The 24,480-nt window shown below is 40.6% G+C and overlaps 1 protein-coding gene across 4 annotated transcripts in view; it reads left to right on the top strand.

The window, feature by feature from the left end:
- The window catches only part of NCAM2 (neural cell adhesion molecule 2), a 600,622-nt gene that overhangs the window by 439,765 nt on the left and 136,377 nt on the right, over positions 1 to 24,480 (top strand). For all 4 annotated transcript variants that reach the window (XM_033943261.1, XM_033943263.1, XM_033943259.1 and 1 more), the window contains one exon: positions 21,613 to 21,786. In XM_033943261.1, coding sequence (XP_033799152.1) covers positions 21,613 to 21,786 — 174 coding nt within the window. The remainder of the gene's footprint in view (positions 1 to 21,612; positions 21,787 to 24,480) is intronic.

Below are 24,480 nucleotides of genomic sequence, written 5' to 3'. Positions count from 1 at the left end.
ACTGAAAAAAATAGCCATTTATCACTAACCTCTGTTTTCTGTCTAATAACCAATTCCTAATCCACAACAAATTCCCAGGGTTAGTCTCAGGGAGGTCAGGGTGATAGAAGTAGGGCCCTGGTATGGTAGTTATGGGGTATCTCTGGGATAGCAGTCTATTTGAGAAGCATGGAGCCAATCTGGGTGCGGGATACTATTATAAGAGTGATACTGTCTGAGGTGGATGATGCTGATTGGTGTGGTGGTATAATGAGTGGGCTATTGTCCAGGGAATGGGATCAGAGGGACTTTGATTGGGGAGTGCTTGTGGAGAATATCCTATTGAGAGAAAATAAAAAAAGATGGGGTTACTATCAAAGGAGGTTACATATTAATGTACAGGTACTTATTTTGTACCTGGGTCAATGAAGAATTAACCCCCACCTCTTTTACAAAACTGCAATAGTGTTTATTAGCGCAGGTTGGCACGCTGAATGCTCTGCACTGTTTCTGATGCTCATAGGAACTCTATGAGTGTTGGGAGCAGGGCAGAGCATTCTGCGCATCAGCCTGCGCTAAAAACCGCTATCGTGGTTTTGTAAAAATGGGGGGGGAGGGTAAGTGACTTACCCAGAGTCAGAAAAAACTGCAGTGGGAATCAAATCCACTGCACTAAGCATTAGGCTATTTCTGCACTCCCTACGGCAAATTGGATGTTTTGCTGAATCCCTAGGTAATATTTAAAAGGACAAGTCATTCAACTGTTGTGGTGTAGGCATTTATCCTATGTTGCTGCACTAGCAACATCCTTTTTTACTTTTAAACCAGGGTTCGCATTGCATGCAGAGTATGAAATGTGTGTCTATGTGGTGTTTTCCTTCTGCATTAAGTGCAGGACAGGTCCTATACCCTTATCATCCAGGCTTGCAGTTATCACACCTTCAGTTTTGAACCTGAGATGTGATAATGCAAAATCTTACCACACTTTAGTAAACAGGCCCCTAGATACTGTAATAAAGAAAATTATGTTGTTGTTTTTTCACAATTTCTTTGAATTGTCATATGAAAAGCTGAACTGAATGCTCCCAGGAGTTCCTCTACTTTAGCCTTCCTTCATTTGAAAATAGATAAGTGATGGGGTGGGTGACACATTGTAGTCCTCACAGTTTCAAGTAAAATAAAACTTCATCGTTGATGGAGGTAATGGTGCTTAGATGTTATCAACATGACCTGAACTGTGAATGCAAAGAAAATATTACAGTTGTGCAAACGCTCAGATTATACTTCTCTGCTTGGCTTTCAGTGTCTTATTCAAGAAGTATTTTTGGCACCTTATCCAAACTTGCTATGAAGTTAATTATAGTTCTAGTTGCTTTCGAGTTTAAAATAGAACAGATACAAATATGTTTGAAATTTTATTATGAAAATAATTTTTATGTAGATTTAGTAGAGATTTTTTTTTCTTTTTTATTTTTAATAAGAACATAAGAGTTGCCATACTGGAACAGACCGAAGGTCCATCAAGCCCAGTACTCTGTTTCTAACAGTTGCCAGAGAATGTGGTGAAAGAAGTTAGCTTAGCAGGATTTTAAAAAAGGTGTGGATAATTTCCTAAAAGAAAAATCCATAAGCCATTATTAAAATGGATTTAGGAAAATCCAGCATAAAATTTGTTTAATCTTTTATGATTTTGTCAAGTACTTGTGACCTGGATTGGCCTCTGTTGGAAACAGGATGCTGGACTTGATGGACCTTTTGTCTGTATCAGTATGACAACTTTTATGTTCTTATGCACCCTAGCAGTTATCATACCATTTTGCTAGGCAGTGTAACTTTATTTAATGTGCACCCAACTGAAGTACTAATTAGTGCTGATAATTGCATACTCATTTGCACACACATCTTGCTAAATGAGTGCAACCCAAAAGTGGATGTGGGCATGGGAGGTCATGAAGGTCATGTGTATTCTTAAAATTTGTGAACAGTGTTGTGGAATACGGGGGATGTGCATACAAATTAGCCACTGGGAATTTATTTAAACCTGGTTTCATCTGGCATAAGTCCTGGCATCCAAATTTGGGTGCCAAGATAGGCACGGAGTGCTGATATTTTTGACATCAATTATCTAGGACATTCCAGTTAAAAGTATTATTATTAATAGGACATGGAAATTATAAACATATACACTACAGTAGTTTAAGTTGTACATATTTGTAAAACAGAAAAGGTTTATAGATTTTCTATAAACCCTGTCATTAGATAAAAATCTTAGAAGCCTCAGAAACCTTTCAGAAAAAAACTGTCATTAATTTATTTTTCACCATAGGTCTTTTTCTCATTCATCAATCTTAAAAAATTATCCTTATTTTAATCTTGTGATTCAAAAATACAAACCCCCTCTTATACTAAGCTGCGCTAACCAATTTAGAGCAGGCTAAACGATAATGTGTCCATAGACTAACATGCACGTGTTAGTGTTTAGCGTGCACTAAATCAGTTTGCGTGCACTAACTCGGTTAGCTCACCTTCGTAAAAGAGGGGGAAAGTTTTGAATTATAACTTTAAAAAATACTTTTTACATACTTTTCATCATGGGACTGTGAGCTACATTTACAATAATATGTGGCAATGCACACTTTTTGTGCAGGATCTAGCAACAAAAAGACGTGTCAGTTTTAAAAAATTGTTAAAGCATCACCTGTTTTGTAAGATGAAATATGATGGTTGATGCTTTTTATATGAATTGGGAATTTTTTGATGTTTTTTGACATGTTTGTTTTGTTTAATATCAATTGTATATGCTTGGATGCACTCCATCTTGTCTAAAGGTGGAATATAAATACAGTAATAAACTATAAACTATAAACAAAAAAATAAGTCAATTGGACACATGGAGGGCCATAATTAAAAAAAAACCATCTAAGTCCGATTTAGACGTTTGGTGTTAGTCACCCAAAGTCAGCAGTGGTAAAATATCCATTCTCAAAAAGTACATCTAAAAATATATATATTTTTTTAATCGTCTATCTGTATGTCCAGGCGTTTGATTGTCTAGACCGACACTACGTCTATCTTTATACCACATTCTCAACCAAAATATTGTCCAAGGACCTTTTGGACGTGGCAGGGGCCAGTATTATGATGGACTGACCACCTAGACATGACAACAGAGAAGTGGGGTACCTTACAGGACACTGCTGTGATCTTCACAAAAAGGGTGCCAGATAAACATGGTCCCTTTTGGGAGTTAGGTGCCTTGCCTTATAGAATAGCAAGCAGCCAGATGCATCTGCAAATTTTAATGAGTGACAAGTAACATCAATGTTGACACCTAATTATCGATGGTTAAGAGCTTGTTAATCAATTAATTGCATGCTTAAATTTGGGCACCGTATAAATTCTTGGGGTTAATATTTTACTTTATTTTGATTTTGGACCACGTAATGAATTTCAGTAAACTGTCTTAATTCAGATTAACCCCTGGACAGGACAATAAGGTAAAATAATAATAATAATAGAAATAAGGAATATATGAGTGGTATCAAAGGTCAACAGCCTCCCAGCCCTAGCTAATCCCTACTGAGAGCCTCATAACCCAATGGTGAATACAGTATGTCCTGTGTTTCCTCAGAAAGAAGTCAGTGCTCTTTGAGACCCTACAGATCCAGTAGCTACATTTAATTGTATATGTAAGGCCTGCATATTGCCACTATTTCAAGATTTTGTTTTAGCATACTCTCTCCCTATCTCCCCCAAACCTGACCTGATCTTATCCGTACATTTTTTTAATACTCTAGATAAAGGAGATACACATTAGCCACCCAGCAGCCAATGCACATCTCCCTTGGAATATCAGCCAGAATATATTTTAACTAATTTAGGGAGGATGTTAATATTATGGGCTTTTGTTAAATTGGGTTATATTAGCACAAGGTTGCGTTGCATAAAATGGAACCCTGTATTAAGATTACCCAACTTGTGATAAATAACCTGACAACGATAGCTCACATTGTTAACATCCCCTTTAATATGTAATTATTATTTGTTTATTGATATTGACAGATTGAAAATAATAAAAGTGAATATGACATGCGAAAGTTTAGATATGACTCTAGTTGATTCATTATTACTTTTTTTAACATGTGTTTCAGAAAGTCAAAATGTTTAATGACTCATTAGGATGGGGGCTTTCGATGTTGGTCTTCGAGATCAGGATTTCAAGAATTCCCCAAGGAATATGCATGAGTTCTTTTTGCGTGCACTGCCTCATTGTATGCAAATACAGCTCATATATATCCATTATGAAAATCCTGAAAACTCGACTGAGTTGTGGACCTCAAGGATCGAAATTGAGCACCCCTGCATTAGGATCTCAAATAGACAGGTAGAGACAAATCCATAGTTGAACAAATTCTTTGAGCTATCTAATCTCTCAGTTTATAATTGTTTTTCTGTCTACTTTCAACAAGTATTGGCTTCACTAAGCAGTTGTCTAAACATTTGAAAATGAAAACTTATTCTTAGAAAAGGAGAAAGCAGCTTCTATACACCTGTGCTTATTATATACCTGCACTTGTATTTGTGCCTGTATCCTGCAATCACACTGAATATTTTCATTATTGTATACCATCTTGAACTGAAAAGGTATGATGGGATATACATAAAGCTATTATTATTATTAATATTATAAATATGTCATGAGGTTTCCAGGCTTCAATTTTAATGGTCAGAATCATTACTAAGAAATGAAAATAACATGGAGCTGTTCAAATCAGGGCAAGATCATGAAGACCATGAAAAATCTATTTTAGAACTGCCTAACAACCTGTCTGATCTCCCAAATAACCCACATATGCCTTCAAATGGCCTGCTGAAGAATTTATCTGACCCTGGAGTATGTATCCAGAGGTTCAAAGTACAGTGTTGCCTATATAATAGTGATCTGTGTGGTCAAGCTGTCTTAGATCATATCACAAAAGTCATTTTGCGATATGATCTAAATCATTGTCTAAAATATATAAAAGAAAATTTCGATACGTCTGACACTGGATCCTGATTTTAAATTTAAACCAAGAGCATTACAGAGGGAAGAAGAAAAACCCTTATAGGGATGAGCAGCCAGAAAATTTTCATTTTGGTGGAGATTTTATAAACGGTGCCTATGTTAGGCGCTGCTAGGTGCCCTAATCACGAATACCCAGTGATACCTCACCCCCCTTTTTACAAAGCCGTGCTAGCGGCTGACGCTGTGGTAACTGCCCTGAAGCCCATATAGATTTAAAGGTCATTTGGGGCTTTTGCCACGCGGCAGCCACTAGCGGGGCTTTGGAAAAGGGAGGGGGTAACATTTGCATGCAATTTTTTTACATTGGCTTAATTGGCACCATTAAAAACTGATTAAAAAAAAAAGAAATTAAAATTAGTTAATTAGGGTTGTGCATGAAATACCATGTAGTGCCTACCTAAAAAGTAGGCAAGGTTAGGGGCAGAGAATAAGTGTGGTTGACTTAGGCATCACTAGGCATCTGTGTTAGGTGCCGTTAAATTAGGCCAGGAAAACCCTAGCCTAATATACTGGTATCTACCATAAGGACACCTAAGCATGACTAGGCACCACTAAGCATGATTCTATAAGTGGCACCTAGCAATTGTTTAACAACCATGCCAACTGGTGCCTAAAAGTTAGTCACAGTTAGGTACCTTTATAGAAACAGGCCCTTTGTGTAATTTGTAATATTTAGGAAAATGCTCATTTTGTTCAGGGATGGGAGATTATACAAAATGAAAATTTTCAGGACCTTCTTCCCATAGTCCCCACCTCATAAGTCCCCAAGGACTACCTGAATTTCTGGTGGAATAGTGGAGTGCATTAGGGGCAGGAGCAATGCCCGTTTCCTTCTACTCATGCTCCAATTGGATCAAGTTTTAAGTTTATTTAAAAAATTTTATACCGCCTAATCCAGTGATTCCCAACCCTGTCCTGGAGGAACACCAGGCCAATCGGGTTTTCAGGCTAGCCCTAATGAATATGCATGAGAGAGATTTGCATATGATGGAAGTGATAGGCATGCAAATTTGCTTCATGCATATTCATTAGGGCTAGCCTGAAAACCCAATTGGCCTGGTGTTCCTCCAGGACAGGGTTGGGAACCACTGGCCTAATCAATATTAATAAAAAAGCAAATATTAACTATAATACAAATTTAAAATTCGTAGACATCTTTAGGGGTAGTTAAAACATCCAAGGACGCTTTAACAAGGGACGAACAGGAACAAAAGGAAAAAAGGTTAGAACTACAATATTATAGAGAAAGAGAGAACAATTAAGGAAAGTACACTGCATCCAGTGTGGTGTTTGCTGCCTTTTACTATAATTTTATGATACGACTGAAACTGTAACAAGAGTGTAAGACTATGATGAAAGGTTGCAGCTAATATATTGGATGTGAACGGACATTGCTCCTGCTCCAAGAGAACCCAGCAGGATCCCTAGGGATTCAGATAGGTCTAAAGGAGGGCTTGAAGCAAAGCTTTCATTGTGGGGCGGTTTCTTGTTGCTAAACCTGTCCTTGGCAAATGAAACCCTGCTCATTTTCATTTGCCAATGACAGGAAATGATAGAGGAAATGTCATTCTAATGACTGCTTGTCCCTAGACACCTGTTTGTTTCAAGTACTATTACACTCCATTTACATTGAAAAGGCTCCTAGACTCTGATATGAAATTCAAGTTTTTAAAAAAATAATAATTATCAAAATTGTAGAAAGGATTCGAAGGATCCATAATAAGTGTGTGTGTGTGTGTGTGGGGGGGGGGGGGGGGGGTAGGTAGGTAAAAAATGACAAGTGACTTGTAAAACTTGACAGAACGATCATGAATATGAAACAAGTATGAAATACTGCATATACGGGGAAAAAAATCAGTGTAAGAGATAAGAGCTGTCAGCTATTAGGCAGGAAAATGAGAAGTAATCATTTCAGGTGACCTAAAATTAGCCAGTTTATACTGTATAATAAGGCAGCGGGAAGAGTTTATAGCATGTTCAGGTGTTTCATTGAAGATGTGGAGGGGTATTTTCAATATGGCATCCAAATCCAAGATTGGACAATCTGCGGAACATACACAATAATTCATTAGTGAATATGACCATTTGTGAAACAGAAAAAAAAGCCTTTTTTTTAATGGTACAAACAATAAAGTTTCTTCTTGGTCCATCAGATGGTAAATACCAGACTTGACCCAATCATCAACTTATCGGGTCCCAGTCACCTCGTCATAAGTCTATCAGGCAACCATTATTAAATTTCATAATCTTTGGTATATTCATTTTAAATATTCAATTAAACAAGTGACTTGACTTATCTGAATCTTCTCACTACTCTTTCAAATATGAAGCACTCTTCACTACTGAGACGCCAAAGCACTTCCACATGCTTCCGACATAATGTTATATTTCACCGGAGGAGGCTGCATCAGGGAAGCTCCTTTTTATTATTCAGCACACATTTCCAAACTAATGCCAGCTTCAGCTCATATCATTATTATTTGGGGGGGAAAAAAACAGCCATTGGGATGTAGGAGGGACCAACATTCTTAGAAGATTTGACACACAGCAGAGCAGTGAGGCACTCTAAGAGACACTGCCTTGAACTTCATATATAATGGCCCAGGTACACATCTCACAATAACACACTTATAGTATAGTGTAGGGTGGAGGACAAGGAGGAGAATGATAGTTGGGTGGGGGCGGAAAGAGATGCCTGATTGGGAGTTGGGGCCTGCGTTGGTGAGGAGAAGAGAGACATGGGATAGCCACTAGAGAGAGAGGCTTTGGGCTGGTGAGAGAAGCAGGCATTTGGAGTGCAGGTAGGAGAGAGAGAGTGCATGGATGGGGTGGCCCACCACCACCTCAGCGAACGAGAGCTAAAGGAACCCCTCCTCTCCCCCGCCAGGAGTGTGCGGGCAACTGACCACAGCTGGATTGAGGAAAGGGCAAGGGATCCCTTAGCTGGCACCGCTGGAAGGCGCTTCAGTGAGGGTCTGGGCAGGGAGAGCGACAGAAAGAAAAAAAAAGATAGAAAGAAAGAAAGAAAGATAGACAGCAGGCGGGAGAAAGAAAGATAGAAAGAAAGAAATAAAGAAAGATAGACATGGCAGGGAGAGAGACAGAAAGAAAAAAGATAGACGGGGCAGGGAGAGAGACAAAAAGAAAGGAAGAAAGAGACAGGGAGGCAGGAGAAAGACAGACAGACATCTATTCTAGCACCCGTTAATATAACGGGCTTAAACACTAGTATGATATAAAGTTGAATAGGTAGAATATTCAGAAGAAATGTAAAGGTATAATTATTTTTTGACATTGTGCTGGACATCAGCAGAGGTGATAAGCATATCAGTGAAATGGTTCAAATTTGTGTGCTGCAGAAATAGAAGATATTGGTTAGTGGAGGGAGAAAACATGAACTCTAATAGGGTCTGCAGTAATACAGCAAATAGACAAGAGTGAGCGAGCCATGTGGTCCTTATCTAAAAACAATAGCTATGGTACCAGGGTGTTTTCTTACTTTTATCTACTGTCTAGTCAGCCAGAGGTTGCAGGGACATATAATTTCTTCTCTGCCCCCTGGCATAGAAGGTACTGTTGAATTGACAGCCTGTCTGATTTCCTAACTCACCCATGCTCAGTTTTTGCCCTATAGGAATATCACCTGTCAGTGCCTGAGATAAAATGAAGTTGCTCTCTGGATACCCCTTACTGTTCCTTTCTGTTAAATTAGCAGTCTACTGTATCACCAATAAAGATCTGCTGTCTTTGAAAAATAATTTGAAACAAATTAAAATGCCTTCCAGAGCTCATGTGTATTGAAAATGAAATGTACACTGTTATACTTTAGTTACATCCATAATTTACTACATATTTACCACTTCTGAAATTATTGAAATGATATGTGAAAAATTAAGGTTTTTTTTAACAGAGATACTGTTAATTATTCACATAGTTCAATTATTTCAGTTCATGCATAAATAAGTAACTCTGTAACTCACAATGAAATGGGTGTTTAAGAGACAAATTTTGATTATAATAGTTTTAAAAGGTGAAAAAAAAACCCTCCTGCAGTTAGGCATTGAGAGAGTGATTGTTAGAGCTTAATATCACATTTTACTCAATATTTCCCCCCTCCTTTACAAAGCCTCGCTAGCGTTTTTAGCGCCTGCTGCTATGGTAACAGCTTGGATGCTCATAGGAATTCTTTGAGCATCTGAGCTGTTACTGGGTTCGCTGGCGCTTAAAATGCTAGCGTGGCTTTGTAAAGGAGGGCCTTTATTTGTTATTGGCTAGTAGTGACTGTCCTTCTTTGGAAGAATGCCCCTTAGGGTTCCTTTTATAAGCTGCGTTAGGGCTTTAATGCGCGGAATAGAACGTGCTACATCGCTGCGCGTGCTAGACCTTAATGCCAGCATTGAGCTGGTGTTAGTTCTAGAAGTGTAGCGTGCGGTGTAGCGCACGGTAATTTCCTGCGTGCGCTAAAAACGCTACCGCACCTTAGTAAAAAGAGCCCTTAATGTTAGCACCATGAGACTACCACTACTAGGGTCATTGTGACAATTTTTAATTCCAGAGAGAGGTGGGATGGGATGGGAGTGGAGAGGGACTGCTTCTTTCCTATTCTACTACACTATGAGGGAACTGCTGGGTGAGTTTTGCGAAGGGGTGGGGTGAGTGATGAGGGAAAGGATTAGCCCTGCTTAGGGAGAATTTGGTCTTCTTAGGAGGGATTTGGGATGTTAGGCTGTTCGGATTTATTATTTTTTTGGGGGGGGGGTTCTGATGTTGGGGTAATGACTATGGCACCATGGAAGATTGAATAGGATAATATTTGTGCTGGGGGCACTGCAAGAGAAAGCTGTGATGTCCCATGGCTATTAGGCAACTGGGCCAATTCCGGTTGGCCCAGGTTTCTAAGGCCTCTCCTAAGGGCAGGGCCATAGGCACATGGGACAAACTAAGATTCCAGTTGGCCCATGATTTAGGCGTCCTTATACTAAGGTGTACTAACTGATTTAGCGTACGCTGACTTATTTAGCGCACGCTAATCGATTTAGCATGCACACTAAATCGGTTAGCGCACTTTAGTAAAAGGACCCCTTAAATGAAACAGAGTCAGCATGAGTTCAGCCGAGGGAGATCTTGCCTCATCAATTTGCTTGGCTTCTTTGAAAGTGTGAATAAATATGTGGATAAAGGTGAGCTGTTTGATGTAGTGTATCAAGATTTTCGGAAAGCTTTTGAAAAAAATTCCTAACGAGAAGCTCCTGAGAAAATTAAAGAGTCATGGGATAGGTGGCAAAGTTCAGTTATGGATTAGGAATTGGTTATCAGATGGAAAACATAGGGTAGAGTTAAATGGTAATTTTTCTCAATGGAGGAGAGTATACAGTGTTATTTAACTTATCTATAAATGATCTGAAAATTGGAACTATGAGTGAGGTGATTAAATTTGCAGATGACACTAAACTGTTCAAAGTTGTTAAAACACACGCAGACTGCTAAAATTTGCAGACAGACCTTAGGAAATTGGAAGACTGGGTGTCCATGTGGCAGATGAAATTTAATGTGGGCAAATGCAAAGTAATGCACATTGAGAAGAATAACCCGAATCACAGTTATTGGATGCTAGGGTCCACCTTAGGAGTTAGCACCCAAGAAAAGGATCTGGATGTCATTGTAGACAATTCAATTAAACCTTCCGCCTAATGTGTGACGGCAGCCAAAATAGCAAACAAGATGCTAGGAATTATTAAAAAAGGGATGGTTAACAAGACGAAGAATGTTATGATGCCTCTGTATTGCTCCATGGTATAACCTCACCTGGAATATTGCATTCAACTCTGGTCTCCTTATCTCAAGAAAGATATAGCGGTATTAGAAAAGGTTCAAAGAAGAGAGACCAAGATGGTAAAGGGGATGAAACTCCTCTCATATGAGGAAAGACTAAAAAGGTTAGGGCTCTTCAGCTTGGAAAAGAAATGGCTAAGGGGAGATTTGATTGAAGTCTACAAAATCTTGAGTGAAGTAGAACGGGTACAAGCGGATCAATTTTTCACTCCATTAAAAATTACAAAGACTAAGGGACATTTGATGAAGTTACAGGGAAATACTTTTAAAACCAGTAGGAGGAAATGGTTTTTTCACTCAGAGAATAGTTAAGCTCTGTAACGCGTTGCCAGAAGTTGTGGTAAGAGCGGATAGTGTAGCTGGTTTTAAGAAAGGTTTGGACAATTTCCTGGAGGAAAAGTCCATAATTCTGTTATTGAGAAAGACATGGGGCAAGCCACTGCTTGCCCTGGATCGGTAGCATGGAATGTTGCTACTCGTTGGGTTTTTGCCAGGTACTAGTAACCTGGATTGGCTACCATGAGGACGGGCTACCGGTCTAGATGTACCATTGGTCTGACCCAGTAAGGCTAATCTTATGTTCATATATCTCACCTATTATGCTAGTGTTCTTTAAAGGAAAGTTGATGCTCTCTGGGCACCTATACTGTATAGAGACACTAGTTATAGAATTATTCTCCAGGTGTTCATTTGATTTTTACACATAGGCAATATGTTATACATTTACAATAAAAGCAATGAACACAGAGATGTAGGGGTGGACCATGAACAGTCCTGCACACAAGTATAGAATATAAAGCACTCTTTTATTGGCAAAGCACTGACAGATAAAATGACCCAACACAGGGCCATGTTTCAGAAGATAACCGCTTGCTTCAGGGCTCACAAATTCTAGTTCAGATGTGTTATTTCAAAAGATGTCAAACAGCTGAGCCTGCATCCAATACCACCCACAGTGTACTAAAGAGAAAGGCAAGATAACCAAATTGTCAGTGCTGCAAAAGCGTGGGATAATGTACACGTGTTAAGTCTTATTCAATATTTACTGTTTCCATTTTCTTCTTTTTACATAGTAACATAGTAGATGATGGCAGATAAAGACCCGAATGGTCCATCCAGTCTGCCCAACCTGATTCAATTTAAATTTTTTATTTTTTTTTTTATTTTTTTCTTCTTAGCTAAAGCTTTACCCGGTACTGTGCTTGGGTTCCAACTGCCAAAATCTCTGTTAAGACTTACTCCAGCCCATCTACACCCTCCCAGCCATTGAAGCCCTCTCCTGCCCATCCTCCACCAAACGGCCATACACAGACACAGACCATGCAAGTCTACCCAGTAACTGGCCTAGTTAAATATTTAATATTATTTTCTGATTCTAAATCTTCTGTGTTCATCCCACGCTTCTTTGAACTCAGTCACAGTTTTACTCTCCACCACCTCTCTCGGGAGCACATTCCAGGCATCCACTACCCTCTCCGTAAAGTAGAATTTCCTAACATTGCCCCTGAATCTACCACCCCTCAACCTCATATTATGTCCTCTGGTTTTACCATTTTCCTTTCTCTGGAAAATATTTTGTTCTACATTAATACCCTTCAAGTATTTGAACGTCTGAATCATATCTCCCCTGTCTCTCCTTACCTCTAGGGTATACATATTCATGGCTTCCAGTCTCTCCTCATACATCTTCTGGTGCAAGCCTCCTATCATTTTCGTTGCCCTCCTCTGGACCGCCTCAAGTCTTCTTACGTCTTTCGCCAGATACGGTCTCCAAAACTGAACACAATACTCCAAGTGGGGCCTCACCAATGACCTGTACAGGGGCATCAACACCTTCTTCCTTCTACTGACTACGCCTCTCTTTATACAGTCCAGCATGCTTCTGGCAGCAGCCACTGCCTTGTCACACTGTTTTTTCGCCTTTAGATCTTCGGACACTATCACCCCAAGGTCCCTCTCCCCGTCCGTGCATATCAGCTTCTCTCCTCCCAGCATATACGGTTCCTTCCGATTATTAATCCCCAAATGCATTACTCTGCATTTCTTTGCATTGAATTTTAGTTGCCAGGCATTAGACCATTCCTCTAACTTTTGCAGATCCTTTTTCATATTTTCCACTCCCTCTTCGGTGTCTACTCTGTTACAAATCTTGGTATCATCTGCAAAAAGGCACACTTTTCCTTCTAACCCTTCAGCAATGTCACTCACATACATATTTGTCACTCACATACAGAAGATCATAGGCATTGGCAGTGATATAAATAAAGCACAAGGTCCAAAAAATTTTGAGTTTCACAATCTGTATTGAATAAAGATTTGTTGAGGTAAATCCTATTCCATTAGCACCGTAGGTAAAGAAACAAACTGCCCGAGTTTCAATGCTATTTAATTGGGCAGGAAAGGCCCCTGGCTGATTAAATAACATGTGACCTGCTAACTGCTAATATTCAGTAGGAAATAGCTGTTTATATCCACTGAATATTCTTTTTTTTTTTTTTTAATTCTTTATTCATTTTCAGACTTACAATAAGTGTGATAAAATGTCCAAACAAATTAACAATATCTATATCACTTAACAATCATCAATGGTAACAGTGATAAATACTTAACTTTCCCCCCTTACCTATCAAATAATCAATACTTATACAATACATAACTATAAAATTCCCCCCCTTCCCTCACAATTGAACTTGTAAATTTAAGGGAAAAGAAAATTTCATCTAATCAGTACAATACTTTGTTAATGGCTCCCAAACATCTTGAAATTTCTTGAAACTACCCCGCTGTATTGCCAGAAATCTCTCCATTTTATATATATGACATAAGGAATTCCACCAAAAATTATAATTTAATCTATTCCAGTTTTTCCAATTATAAGTAATTTGTTGAATGGCACTGAATATTCTTGGTTAGTGGCTAAAACTTGGCTGGCTATATCATGCGATAGCCACCACTTTTAAGTGTGACCGCCCAAGCTTAGCAGCCCAATCGAGCCATACAAAAAAGCAGGTCTATCTTTGACCCCCTACAATTTAGCAGGCTAGGGACAAAAATTGACTTAGTTGGCTTAAGTTTCATCCAACCAAAACTAAACCAGATATTCAGTGTTGATCACAGGAAACAGCCCAGCATTGAATATCAGCAGTTATTGCTGATCGCGGGAGTTTGACAGCCTGCCTCCCACAGTCTGAATATCATTCCCAAAGTCCTCAGGACTATTTTTAGAAGCTGAATGTTAGAAGTCAATTAGAAGCCTATTTACAAAGTTGTGCTAAGTTTTTGCACCTGAGGCAAATACTGGGAGCATTCCTAATATGTTTGAGTGGGCTACTGCACAGTTAATGCAGTAAATTTGGTATTGTGCATTTGTAGCAAAACATAGTATAGAATCCAGTTAAGTATAGTTCTTGAGCATATTAGCAATTAAAATGCTGTAACAACTACAATCTCCATTTATTACCTGTCCATTATTGGCCAGATTCAATGATTGCACCGAAAGTTAGACCTTGAAAAAATTTTATACGCAGTGCTATTCTCTAAAGTTCATTCTGAGCTGTATTCTTTTTAAAGAATAGCACTTAGTATGTATTCTGCTGCCCAGCATGGGGCACGAGGACTTGCACCAACTTAAGTCAAGTTCTGGTGTCACAACTTAGGCACTTGCCAAATTCTATAATACTGCATATAATGTTTTAGAATACCCCTGACCATGCCCCTTCCATAGTCATGCCCCCTTTTGGGTTGTCAATAAGAACATAAGTGTTGCCATACTGGGATAGATTAAAGATCCATCAAATCCAGTATCCTGTTTCCAACAATGGCCAACCCAGGCCCCAAGTACCTAGCTAGATCCTAAGTAGCAAAACAGATATTATGCTGCTTATCCTAGGAATAAGCAGTGTGTCCTGTATATGGACATTCAGTTGAGGACGGGTTGGGAAGAGCTTCGATGGCTGGGATGGTTAAGATGGGCTGGAGTGAGCTTTGATGGAGACTCCAGTAGATGGAACTACCGGGCAGGGCTCTGGGTTTCTGGCCCAGAAATATCTAAGAAAAAGGATCATTTAAACTATGGAGCATTTATGGTTGGGCAGATTGGATGGACCACTCGGGTCTTTATCTGCCATCATAGAAACATAGAAAGATGACGGCAGAAAAGGGCCAAGGCCCACCAAGTCTGCCCACTCCATAGACCCCCCCCTTAATACTATACAATGTTTTACCCTGACCCACTTAGGGATCCCACATGGGCGTCCCATTTATTCTTAAAATCTGGCACGCTGCTGGCCTCGATCACCTGTACTGGAAGCTTGTTCCATTGATCAATCACTCGCTCCGTGAAGAAATACTTTCTGGTGTCGCCGTGAAATTTTCCGCCCTTGAGTTTGAGCGGGTGCCCCCTTGTGGTTGAGGGGCCTCTGAGAAGGAAAATGTTATCTTCCACTTCTATACGTCCGGTGACGTATTTAAACGTCTCAATCATGTCTCCCCTCTCCCTGCGTTCCTCGAGAGTGTAGAGCTGCAAATTGTTTAGTCTTGCCTCGTACGAGAGACCTTTAAGCCCTGAGACCATTCTGGTGGCCATCCTTTGGACCGACTCGACCCTCTGCATGTCTTTGCGATAATGTGGCCTCCAGAATTGCACGCAGTATTCCAGATGAGGTCTCACCATGGTCCTGTATAATGGCATTATGACTGCAGGCTTTCTGCTGACGAAACTTCTACGGATGCAACCCAGCATCTGTCTTGCCCTTGAGGAAGCCTTCTCCACCTGATTGGCAGATTTCATGTCTGCACTAATGATTACTCCTAAATCTCGTTCTGCTGTAGTGCTGGTCAAGGTCTCCCCGTTCAAGGTATAAGTTCTGCATGGGTTTCTGCTACCCAGGTGCATGACCTTACACTTTCCAGCATTGAAGCCCAGCTGCCAGGTTGAGGACCAGCATTCCAATGTACGCAGGTCCTGCGCCATAATATCTTGTAGATTGTCCTCGCTTACCATATTACATAGTTTGGCGTCGTCGGCGAATAATGTTACTTTACCTTGAAGCCCTTGAGTCAGATCTCCTATGAATATGTTGAAGAGGAGTGGACCCAAGACCGAGCCCTGCGGCACCCCGCTGGTCACCTCCGATGTCTCAGAGAAAGTACCGTTAACCATCACCCTCTGAAGTCTGCCACTCAGCCAATCATTGACCCATGCCGTCAGAGTCTCTCCTAACCCCATCGATTTCATCTTGTTTAACAGTCTGCGGTGTGGGACGCTGTCAAAAGCTTTACTGAAGTCCAGGTACACTATGTCTAGTGAATCTCCTTCGTCCAGTCTTTTTGTTACCCAGTCAAAGAAGTTGATGAGGTTTGATTGGCAGGACCTACCCTTGGTGAATCCATGTTGATTGGGGTCCCGTAGATTCCCTTCGTCCAAGACCGTGTCCAATTGGCGTTTGATCAGTGTTTCCATGAGTTTGCATACTATCGATGTCAGACTCACCGGTCTGTAATTTGCAGCCTCTGTCCTGCAACCCTTTTTGTGTAGAGGAACGACGTTAGCTGTTTTCCAGTCCAAGGGGACTGTCCCTGTACTCAGTGAGAGATTGAAGAGCACGGCTAACGGTTCTGCCAGGACATCACCTAACTCCCTGAGCACTCTGGGGTGCAGATTGTCCGGTCCCATGGCTTTGTCCACCTTGAGTTTTGTTAGCTCAAGGTAAACCCCGCTGGATGTGAATTTAAAATTCCGAAACGGATCTTTTGTGTTTGACTGTGGCTTCAATTGAGGGCCGGACCCTGGCGCCTCGCAGGTGAAGACCGAGCAGAAGTATTCGTTTAGTAGTTCGGCCTTTTCTGGATCCGATTCTGCGTAATTCCCGTCCGTTTTTTTCAGGCGTACTATCCCGTTTGTGTTTTTTTTCCTGTCACTGATATACCGGAAAAAGGATTTGTCCCCTTTCTTAATGTTGTTTGCTAGAGTTTCTTCCACTCGAAGTTTGGCCTCCCTGACTGCCGTTTTGACCTCTGTGGACTTGATCCTGTGTAGCAGTTGATCTTCGCTTTTCCCCGTGCGTTTGAAGGAAGCAAATGTGTTTTTCTTCTCCTTAACGAGACGTAAGATCTCTGCGGTGAACCACTGGGGTTTGTCTTTTCTTCGCCGTTTGTGTGATGATTTTATGTAACGGCCGGTTGCCTCGTGTATGACAGATTTCAGGGATGACCACATATCCTCCACATTCCCTGTCTCAGTTTGGACCTGGAGCGCCTGATGGACGAAGACTCCCATGCGTGCAAAGTCCGTTCCTCGGAAGTTGAGTACCTTTGTTTTAGTGTTTGATCTATGGAAACCTTTCCTCAGGTGGAACCATACCATGTTATGATCGCTGGAGGCTAGCTTATCTCCCACGAAGACTTCTGAGACGCTTTCCCCATTGGTGAGTACTAGGTCAAGGATCGTTTGGGCCCTAGTGGGCTCCATTACCATTTGATTGAGGCGTGCTCCTCTTATGGAGGCTAATAGCCTCTTGCTGCCGCTGGTTGTTGCTGAAGGTGTGCTCCAGTCTACGTCCGGCATATTGAAGTCTCCCATTAGTACAACGTCCCCCCGTAGAGCGATATTTTCTATGTCTTCGATTAGTTCCGTGTCTTTGTCTTCTGGTTGTCTTGGAGGTCTATATACCACACCAAGATACAGGCATTTTTCTCTCCCTCTGGCCAGGTTCACCCAGAGGGATTCCCCGGTGTACTTAACGTCCGTGATTCTGGTAGTTTTGATGCCTTCTTTAATGTATAGCGCTACCCCTCCGCCTAACCTGCCCTCTCTGTCTCGACGAAGTAAATTGTAACCCGGTATGGCCATATCCCACCCATGAGAGTCCGTGAACCAGGTCTCGGATATCGCAACCACATCTAGGTCGGCATTCACTATCTCGGTCTCCAATTGCAGAATTTTATTGCCTAAACTGTGTGCATTGACATACATGGCCCTCCATCCCTTGTGTTTGCTAGGGCTGTCATGCGTATTATGGGTGCTTACCTTGGATTCAGAAGGGTAAATAACTATTTACTATGTTACTATGATTTCCCCAAACCATCTCAATAATGGACTATGGACTTCTCTTTTAGGAAATTATCCAAACCTTTTATAAACTCTGTTAAGATAACTGATTTTACCACATTCTCTGGCAATTGATTCCAGAGTTTAATTACATGTTGAGTGAAGAAATATTTTCTCTGATTTGTTTTAAATCTACTACTTCATAGCTTTATCAAATTCCCCCTAGTCCTTGTATTTTTGGAAAGAGCAAACAAGCGGTTCACATCTATCTTTTCCACTTCACTCAGTATTTTGTAGACCTCTGTCATATAACCCCTGAGCCATCTCTTCTCTAAGCTGAAGAGCCCTAGCTGCTTTAGTCTTTCTTCAGAGAAGTTGTCCCATTGCTTTATCATTTTTGTTGCCCTTCTCTGTACCTTTTCTAATTCTGCTATATCTTTTTTGAGATATGGCCAACTTAGAGCCAAATAAGGTGAGTGATCAATTGTTAACATCCAATTAGTGATTGTAATGGCTCATTAACTCATTTATCAACTATTTTTTCAGAAATGTGGGGCCAAATATAGAACCCGGAGGTATATGCCTTAAAATGGTGATTTCCACATTAGCTGTTTTATATATATATATATATATATATATATATATATATATATATATATATATATATATATTAAACAGCTAACACAGTTTAGTAAGTAGGCCTTGCACTTTACACATGCAGAATGTCTATGCAGTGTTCTTCATTCCAACTAACTACACATGTTGAGTAATGCAAGGGTAACAACTTTTTTCTTCCTTAGGATAGAAAATATCAAGCTGTGTTAGGGTAATAACCCATGTTATTTACTGCTTAACATGATTAAAAGGGCACTGAGGCAGGTTATTTTGCCCTATTAAAGCATTATTTTTATTCACTGTGGGAACCTAGTAATGAGATGTAAATCATGCAAATGCATGTAAAACATCTACTTACTATGTAAATAGTATACCCCAGCATGCATTGCACATCCAATATAAACCACAAGCTGCAGTACTGTATAGCTAGTAAATTAATCCCAGCTAAAAGAAAGTGAGGTTATTTTAACAGCTAAGGAACATCAAGCTACTAAACTGTGGCTCAGTGTTTTCAAGCTATCTCTTAATGGGCCCAACACTTTTAAAAATTAGTAGTCTCTTGCATGCCCTCTAGCAGAAAGTCCTGTTTTTCTCCCTCCCCTAAATAAAGCCCCCTCACAGTGAAACACATCTAGGGCCCGTCTCCCACCTAGAGGCTTCCCCCTCCAAAAAAAAAAAATATATAAAAAATATATATATATACCGTATTTTCACGCATATAACGTGCGCGTTATACACAATTTTACAAACTGTGCATAACCGTGCGCGTTATACGTGTGAGCGCGTTTTACAAATTTTTTTTTTCAATCCGATCCGGCATCCCCCCTGCGAACCGGCATCCTCCCCCCCGTTTGCGTCACCCCCCTCCCCCGCGATCCTACATCCCCCCCAGCACCGCAAAACATCTCTTACCCGATTGGGCACCGGCACCAGCACCAATGCACAGGACATGCCAGTGCCAGTGTCCGAAGATCCTCCCTCGTTGGTCTGGGCTGGGTTGAGCGGTGCGGTATGGGAGAGATCCTCCTTCTTCCTGCACTGGGCTGGACTAGGCTTTGAGCATTTGCGCATGCTCAAAGCCTTCTGGTATTGCTCTCTCCGAGATTGAGAGCGAGACCAGAAGGCTTTGAGCATGCACAAATGCTCAAAGCCTAGTCCAGCCCAGCGCAGGAAGAAGGAGGATCTCTCCCGCACTGCACCGCCAAGCCCAGCCCAGCCCAAACCAACAAGGGAGGATCTTCGGGCACTGGCACTGGCACATCCTGTACATTGGTGCTGGTGCCGGTGCTGGTGCCCAATCGGGTAAGAGATGTTTTGCGGTGCTGGGGGGGATGTAGGATCGCGGGGAGGGAGGGGTGACGTGAGCAGGGGGGGAGGGGGGAGGATGCCGGTTCGCAGGGGGGATGCCGGATCGGATTGAAAAAAGAAAGTTGTAAAACGCGGGTAAGCGAGCGGGGGGGAGGATGCCGGTTCGGAGTAGGCGGGAGGAGGTTTTAGCATGTGCGGTATACGCGTGTGCGCGCTATATTAAATTTTTTTAAACATAAATTTGTGTTCCCTGCACGCTATACCTGTGTGCGCGTTTTACCCAGGTGCGCGGTATATGGGTGAAAATACGGTGTATATGTGTATATATATATAAACTATTTTGAAGAAAACCTCCCAAATCTTATGTTTTACTCAGAGCCTAGTAGCAGTGTATCCCAACCTTTTCTATACCCCATACCCTAAGGAAATGTTTGATTAATGTTTGCACCCCTACAAAAGTAATATCACAACCATCTACTACCACTGCTCAAGGCATACTTGTAGCTAGCTAAGTGATGACTCTTGATTCATAACTAAGGGGCACAAGTCACTCTGTCGTACTCCCTGAAATTCCATCTCGCACCCTAGGCTGGGAACCCCTAGACTGGTGGGTAGGCAGGAACAATCTGCAGTTGCTCCTGCCATCCTCAGTGCTAGGATCCAAAATGGTGTTAGTAACCCCTAGTGGTAGAAAGCTTAGCATCCTGGTTCCCCTGAGCCAATGGACTAATACTGCTATGACCTTTTTCATACAATCAAAATAGATTTATGGAGATATTTATGTGATTTTTCAATTAAAAGATGCAAAGAGGTGAAAAAAAAGCAACAATTTTTGGCCTGGGAAAATCCACATGGTACATGGCATAAAGTGATGGAAGCCTGATTAATATTACTTTGAAAAAGTAATCAAGTACAGGTTACCAATTACTCGTAAAACATAGTCTATTTGAGTTTAATGATTACCTTTAGGCTTTCTGAGTATCAATAAGGCTGCAATTTCCCTGAGATATAGACAGAAGTATATCATCATGTTTAAATTCTTGGACCATTTTATGAATAGTAATTGCCTTATTGCAAGTTTTATATACCAGTCAGGCCTAATGCCAAGACACACTGCTGTGTGCAGGAGATACTGACACAAAGATGTCCCATCTTGTCAAAATAAGACATTTATTTGCTCTCTAAAATTCCTCAACAGAAATTACTCCTACAATTTATCATGTTTATAGAGCTACTAGATAGTTTGGGCAATCATTTCGCATTACAAAAAATCATGCTGTTCATATAATATTAATGATGCAGTTGCAATTTAAATATGTTTATACCATATGCCATATTTTGTATATAGTAGGGTAGAAGACATGATTGCTTTCTGTGCTAACATTTCTTTTTTAAAGTGGTTATTTCCTCTATGCAATTATATTTACAAAAAATGAGAAGATCAAGCCACTGCTTTTATTTTTCTGGGAGGAGCATAATTATTTTAAATGAAAGAACAGCAGTGCCAGAGTCATTTCCCATGTGTTATTAACCGTGTTTTCACATTCTAATGCCATTTAATTTCTCAAAAGAAGAGACACTGTGCATCTTTCCTTTCATGTTTTTCATGTACTGCTTGAGTGGCATCAGAGCCTTAATGCTTTAATATTTTGCTCTGACTCTTCCAGAATCTTAAACATCTCTTTTTTGTGCTACATGGTTCAGCACTGTGGTGCAGGTTATCTCTCTTGACACTGTACTTTTAAGCTGTGCATATTTTTTCTAGATGTGCCATCCAGTCCTTATGGATTGAGAATTATAGAGTTGTCGCAGACATTTGCCAAGGTTTCTTTCAACAAGCCAGATTCTCATGGAGGTGTGCCCATTCATGACTATCAGTTGGACATAAAAGAAGTGACATCAGAAACTTGGAAAATAGTACGCTCCCACGGAGTTCAAAGTGAGTCTAAAATCTGTTACCATATTATGTATAAGTATGATTTACTCAGAACTAACTGTGTTGGCTACTTCTAGTGTTCAATATTTTTATTGGTATATATCAAACACGAATAAAACAGAATATAAAAAACAGGTAGAATATAACAATTTTCCAATGTGTGCAAGAGTCACAAGTTAGGACAATTCTGGAATCACCTCCATTATGTGCTGGCTACTTCTAATTAAAAAAAACCACAAAAAACATTTTTTTGCTCTCTTTCTCAACTCCCCTATAAACCCTGCAGTTTTCCACATGTTCTTTCTATGTATAGAAATATCACCAAGGCTTAATTGATAGACAAAAATGAAGCGAAACAGTGGAACAGTGGAGCCAGGGAATGGACTGGATAGGCCAGGAGCAACAGAAGAAGTGGCCCAAGTCATTCTGCCAAAATTAAGTCCTGATATATTATCTCACTGGATTTAACACCTTAGGGCCCTGATTCTATAAAGGGCGCCTAAGTCCTGCCTAGTACTAAGCAGGACTTAGGCATCCAAACTAAGTGGTGAATAAGTCATTTAAGAGTTTTAACAAGCGATAATTGGCACATGGACTTCCAAAAGATGTGTCACTTTGTAGGCGCCTCCGCTATTTTGTGGATGCCCATTGGGAAAACTCTCGACTAACGGAATAGGCGAGGGCATCGAATGGGCATGATCTGGGCGAAGTTTCAATATGGGCGTCCTTCGATTGGACATATAAACAGTGCTGAGCATCGCTGAGCGTGATTCTACAAAGGACGCCTATCTTGGACATCCAAACTGTGCCTAACTTTAGAAGCATTTTGCAGAATCAGGGCCTAGATCTCTATTATCTCTGCTATACACACCTTTGCGCTGTGTATAGTCTCCCAGCTGCTACCACTTGCAACTAGGAGTGTGCATGTGGGAAATTTTTCTGCTATTAAGTTATATTATTATATAGTTTTATTCCTGATTTTTGGAAATATAGGTCAATAAACAAGGGGTAACCATGGGTGGGTCTAGGGCTGAGAAGAGGCTGGGCTTTGGGGGGAGGAAGGGTGTAAGCTGCGTGGACTGATAATACTATTGTAATTTTTTAGATAGGTAATACATAGGAAATAAAACAAATAAAAAGAAAATAAGGTGTTTTCTTTTTTTTTTTTAATTGGATTAGCGGAACTTCTTCCTCGTGTCAGATATGAGCATAAGTGAAACACATTTTCTCCTCATCGGGTCAGTAAAGAAACAGTACAAAGAGAAATGGGCTGAAGAGGCAATGAGACAGTACATTTTATAGCTGAATGCTTTTTTACTGTTTGTGATAACGGGTGAGAAAGTCAATGTCTAGTGTCAGTTTCAAAAGGTTTGATTATCTTAATCTCAGATGTTCCTTTAAATAACCCTAATTGTGAATCCATGACTGGAGTGATCTTCCTTTGACAATTGTTCAACTGTTAAGTCTTTCTCCTTTTTTACTCTATGTTATTTTATGCTATGAAATTGATTCTTTTTCTTTAAATGTAGATTTATTTCTCTGATTTGGCATTATCCTTCCTTTACTTTTCATTGTGTCTTGCAAGGTTATGCATCATTTTATTCAGTTTGGAGTTTACATTTTGAATTTATTTATTAATATTTATTTATCATCTATTTGAGGGGACATGAGTGAAACATTCAAGGTACTGAAGGGAATAGACTTAGTAGATAAGGACAGAATGTTCACCCTCTCCAAGGTAGGGAGAACGAGAGGGCACTCTCTAAAACTGAAAGGGGATAGATTCCATACGAACGTAAGGAAGTGCTTCTTCACCCACAGAGTGGTAGAAAACTAGAATGCTCTATCAGAGTCCATCATAGGGGAACACACCCTCCACGGATTCAGGACAAAGTTAGACAAGTTTCTGCTGAACCGGGCGCTGGTCTTTGACCAGAGGGCAGCCGCGTGAGCAGAATGCTGGGCACGATGGAATACTAGTCTGACCCAGCTGCGGCAATTCTGACCCAGCTACGGCAATATGTTCTTATGAAATTCACCAAAGACAGTGTGCAGCAATCATGATTTTGTTTCAGATAGGGGCCCTTTTACCAAACAGCAGTAAAAAAGTGGTTTTAGCACACCTTTATGTGATCATTCCCCTGTACTAAGACCATGGGCTCCTTTTACTAAGGTGCGCTAGCGTTTTTAGCACGCGCTGAATATTAGCACCCGCTAACCCCCATGCTACATGGAAAATACTAATGCCAGCTCTAAGGAGGCATTAGCGTGTAGCGCGCGCGGCAATATAGCGCATGCTAAGCGTGTACTTAAACCGCTAGCACAACTCAGTAAAAGGAGCCCCATGTTTATCATTGGGGTAAAATGGTTGAAATTCTTATTTTTATATTATTGGCTTCATAAAAAATGGACCTAATTTTGCCATTAGCAAGTGGCCATTAGCATGTGGTCATTAAAATGGATTAGCACATGAGACCTGACCAGCAGCCGTTATGTAAGCAGTAAGGAACTGATTCTATAAACAGTACCTAAATCGGTAGGTGCCTCTGAAAATGGCACCTATCACTATTCATTCAAAATTAGGCGCTGTTAATAGAGTCACACCTAGGGCCTCTTCTATGAAGGAGCTATGAAGGAGTGCTAAGTATTCTCAACAACTCCCCCCATGCTTCTATCATTGGCCAGAAAAACTCCTTT

Source organism: Geotrypetes seraphini, chromosome 4 (assembly GCF_902459505.1).
Source record: "Geotrypetes seraphini chromosome 4, aGeoSer1.1, whole genome shotgun sequence".
NCBI classification, from domain to species: domain Eukaryota; kingdom Metazoa; phylum Chordata; class Amphibia; order Gymnophiona; family Dermophiidae; genus Geotrypetes; species Geotrypetes seraphini.
This window is presented reverse-complemented; position numbering and strand designations above follow the sequence as displayed.